General features: G+C 31.7%; 1 protein-coding gene across 1 annotated transcript; it reads right to left on the reverse strand.

Moving 5' to 3' along the window:
• Positions 1–563: 563 nt before the first annotated feature.
• Positions 564–1,863, reverse strand: LOC145081507 (uncharacterized). The gene has a single exon (XM_079023248.1). The coding sequence runs from the start codon at positions 1,732–1,734 to the stop codon at positions 817–819; it is 918 nt and encodes a 305-aa protein (XP_078879374.1). The 5' UTR covers positions 1,735–1,863; the 3' UTR covers positions 564–816.
• Positions 1,864–4,843: the final 2,980 nt, after the last annotated feature.

A 4,843-nucleotide genomic window follows, 5' to 3' on the forward strand; every position in this document is an offset into this window, starting at 1 on the left:
AGTCGTAGGTTCTTAAACCTTTGTTTTTGCTTAGTGTCTTTTTTTATGCTTAGTGTTTTTGTGTATGTTCTTGTGTATGCTTCCTCTTTGTGTGTGTTCTTGTTTTGCCAATTTTATAGATGTGGGTGATTGAACTGAAGTGAGAAATAAAAGGGTTGTTTGAAAAGATCAGAATATTCACATACACGTGGCAGAAGAGGGGTCTTAACCGTTCCACCTTAACAACAAATAAGGTGAGGGACCAACCGTGTTACGTAGGTTTGGATAATTAAGATACCACGAGTGCAAGAAAAGAATATTGTAGACTACAGGCGTTGATTTCAACAAACCACATGGACCTTAAATATAATTTCAAACAACTTTCGGCTACTAGCTTTTGAATGTTTGCACCTATTTTTTATGGACATTACTTCATGAATAGAAACTAGAGTAGTGCCGAGTTCACCATATATAGTCCATCTCCATCTCAGCCACAATGTTGTCTAACCTTACTTTGTCACAAGCACCAAAAGGGCAAAAGGGGAGCCTTAATATACATTTAAATTAAAGTTCAAAAAAAAACATTTAAAAAGAATAATGAATAATTCAAAACGCACAGTAACAATTTACAATAATAGGTTTTAGATAGATTCGAAACACCGATAAATAATATTCAAACTCGACAGTTCGGTTCTAGCCTTAATCCCCTCACACATACATACTAACAGGAGATTTACAGTCAGAATGTCATAACTGCAAAACCTAATTAACGTAAGAGATGTAAAGTTTCATGAAAACAAAAAATTAAGAATATGTAAATTAAAGTTATTATACGTTTTAGTAGCGATAAAAATTTCTACTTGATCCGGTGAAATTGGCATATAGACCTTGCTGATCTGGCCGGTAGGGAAGATACGGCGGAAGACGGTTACCTCCCGCTTTCGCTTTATGCACTGGGGTATTAGATTCCGTTTTACTATATATTCCACCGCCGTCGACGGCAGAAGTTAATTTAGCAGTTTTCTCAGTCTTCTTTACCTTTTCGTTGTTCATCTTCTGCTTCGTTGCAATCGGAGGAGTGAAAATGTCAACCTTGCCGGCTGAATAGTTGTCGTCACTGTAGCTTCGCTTGAGTAGATCTCGAACCTTCCACCTCTTCGAATTATTATCAAACGATATGGAATTGCTCTTCTTATGCTTTCCATGCGATTCAGATTTCGGGTTCCAGACGCAGTACGTTCCCGGCGAAATTCTGTCCAGATCATCCGCCTCTGACGAGGAAGACGACGCCGAGTGATCTTCTCTGAAAAGCATCATCAGAGAATGCCGCGCCGCCGGAGACGGCTTAGGCTCAGACCCCGAAGCGTCAACACCGTTACTGGAATTAGGATCGACGTCTAACAATAAACTTCTATCGAATAGCGGATAGCTCCGCGAGATCTGACTGTCGGCAGTTGAAACCGGAAACAGATTAGAGTCTCTACAAACAACAGGGAACTCGAACTCTATTTCATCTTCGTTGGGAGCGTCTTCCACATTTTCCTTCAAGTTTCCGGTAGGAGTATTAGTCATTACCCCCTCATCTTCGCCAGTATTCTCCCGATTATTATCAACACCGAAGTCGAAGATATCGTCGCCGAATCCATTGTCGGTTCGAAGTAATTCTTGGACAACTCTATCTGCAATATCCGTGAGGTTGTTAGAAGAATGTGTGTTGAAGCTCGGTGATGCGTCGACTATGGAGCTGGACTGCATGTTCGTAGCCGGCCGGCGGAGATGAAATTTGTGATCTGTTTTGGGTGGTTTCGGTGAGATATTATAATTTTGAAGAGAGAAAGAGGGAGTTGAGAGTTGAGATGAAAAATGAATTAACAAGTGTTTGATGTGGAGGCAGGTGAGAATATATAGGCTATGGCGTCATGGGATGTGGACATTACAGGATATAAACCATCTTAAGGTGTATTGAAAAGATCTGAAATCTAGATTAATGTTAAAATAGAGATTATGTTAGATTGTAAAAATGCATGAAATAGATATTATCAATTTTAAGGTGGTCGCGTGGTCGATCACCATTCCCTTGCTTCACATCTTTAATATTCTCTCTCGTCCACGTATTGGTGTCCACGCATTACCACAACGTCCGCTAGTCAAATATTTCTTTTCATATGGTCAACCAAACCAAGATTTACAAATACCAAAACAGAAATGTATATACAAGCTATATATATGTAATGCCAGAGACGAAAGATGATCGGGATATATGTAGTCTAGGGATAACTTTTTAACCAAAAAATCAAATTGGAATCGGAGCGGTTGGAACCAACTAGTAGAACCGACCCGAAACGAGTTGGAACCGATTATTAGTATTCGGTCCAGTTTTCGATTTCCCATTCACTTCATAATTAGTTTTTGGTTATTCCGAATCCAAAACTGGTGTAGTCTGAATGAGGCGGAAGTCTCGATACTAGGACACTAGCAATGGTGTTTCCAGCGTACCACATCAAATAAAGTTCATGTCCAGTAGTCTCATTAAGACATATAGTCCACTATAATATATAAAAAGATATCCAAAACCATATTCATATATTGTGATATTAGTTTATAACCCGTGGAAATCACGGTTACAAAATTAATTAAATTTTTATAGTAAAAACTCAAAATTATTAATTAGTTATTTTAAATAAATTATTAATTTAAAAGATATTTTTATTAGTTATGTGAAATTATAATCGTTGATTCAAATAAATATGTAAAATTAATTTTTAATATATGTTAAACATTTTTTATTTGTGTATTAATGAAAATAATAATATAAAATTCAAATTTAAAATTTAAAATAGAAAATAAATACATTGACAAATAACATCACATTAATGAGGAGTTCTAATAAATTTAAAATGGAGAACTAATAAATTGACAAGTGACAAAACATTAATTAAGAGGTCTAATATGGTGACACATGGCAAATGGTTACTTTTTTATTAGTATAGGGAGAATAGATATGATTAATCACAGGCTCCCACTAATCCGCCACCCCCTATCATTTGTTTATCCTCCTCCCCTATGATTTGACATTTGACACACACACAAATATATATATATATATATATATATATATATATATATAATTTTTTTAATAAATATTATTATAAATAAAAAAAATTATAAATAATTAATCAACATTGCAATTAAATTGTCAAACAATAATAATTATTATAGATATTTAATCGTTAAAACTAGAACGATAATAATGATTATAAATATTTAGTCGTTCAATTGAACGGAGTTACCCATTCAGCTATAGTTAAAAATTTTCAATTTTTAGAAAATAATAAATTATTATATACAAAAATAAATTTATAAAAACCTTTAAACAAAATACAACAAAATAATAGGGATATATAAAATAGTTAAAATTATAAATACTTAAAAAAATCATATATATATATATATATATATATATATATATATATATATATATATATATATATATATATATATATATATATATATATATATATGACATAAAGTAAAAACGAGGGGGGGGGGGGGGGGGGGGGGGCGATTTAACAGACCCCTTAATCACAAATTGAAAATGTTCTTCAAACTAATGTTCAAGAGGATTTCAGTAGTTTACATTACTTTTCTCTTAAACGTATCAAACGTTCATTTGAAGTATTGAATAAGAGGTGTTGCGACATTTACTCTCCAAACTATATTAAATGAATGACTCGATATGAATGATTTCAACATTGTTGAATGAAATCGTCAATATATACCTAAAAAAATAGAAGATCCAAGATCTAACCATGTTAACACTTGAGAATCAAGCTATAAGACGTGATAAATTCATAATAGTTTTGCAAATACAACATAAAGTAATGTGTTTTACCTAAAAATAATTGAAAAACTTTTTGCTACTAACTCATTTGAGATTTATTTTAATATAACGTGTCATTCAAAATAACGTTAATTTTATTATATATTAACATGTCATTTTATATTTGATATATAACTTATCAATTAGTTTTTATCATACGTTATTACTTTATCAGTCAGTTAATTACTACCACGGATTATTTTATAAGAACAAAATTAATTTTTTTTTAGTTATGTTAGCAAACATGACCTTCAACATTTTATCAATCCGTTCACAAAGACGTGTAAAATAAATGAGAAACAAAAAGGCACGTAAAAGAAACTTAGCTTAGTTAGATTTTATTTATAAAACATGATTCTAAAATCAATATTAATTTAAAAGTTTATGTTAATAATCAAATAATTGAACCAAACTCCGTTGTTTTTGGAAATTGTATCTCTTATTTCTTAGTAATGTTAATTATATAAGACTGAAATGTTTATTTAAGATTAAATAAACTGAATTATTTTTGTGCTTTGATTGTCCTTGTGATATAAGGAGTGACGGTCTATTGATTTTCATGTCTAAGAGGATATAATAAAAGAATTATGTCCCTATTTTTGTACAATATGATAATAGACAAAACGACATTTAAGTTTTTTTAACTTCTGTGAAACCATTTTAAAATAATAAATACAGATAAATGAAATGCTTCTTGAAGAAAAAAATAAGGATGATGGCATGCTTCTAGAAGAGAAAAAATAGATACACCTTATGTGGTGGGCCGGTGGCTTCTTGCTGGCTCATCTTTTTCTTGCCAGATGTAGATTAAATATTTTATATATTGTTAATTGATTGTTAATAACTTTTAGTAATAGTTAACGCAAAATTTGATTTAAGAACCATCGTTCATCGCATAAGTTATAGAATCGACAACAAAAGTACAAATTGAAAGGCCCGATTTATCCATTTAATTTCTTTTATGTTTCAAGAAATATCTTTTAC

Source organism: Lactuca serriola, chromosome 1 (genome assembly GCF_051521515.1).
Source record: "Lactuca serriola cultivar US96UC23 chromosome 1, Lser_US96UC23_V15, whole genome shotgun sequence".
Classification (NCBI taxonomy): Eukaryota; Viridiplantae; Streptophyta; class Magnoliopsida; order Asterales; family Asteraceae; genus Lactuca; species Lactuca serriola.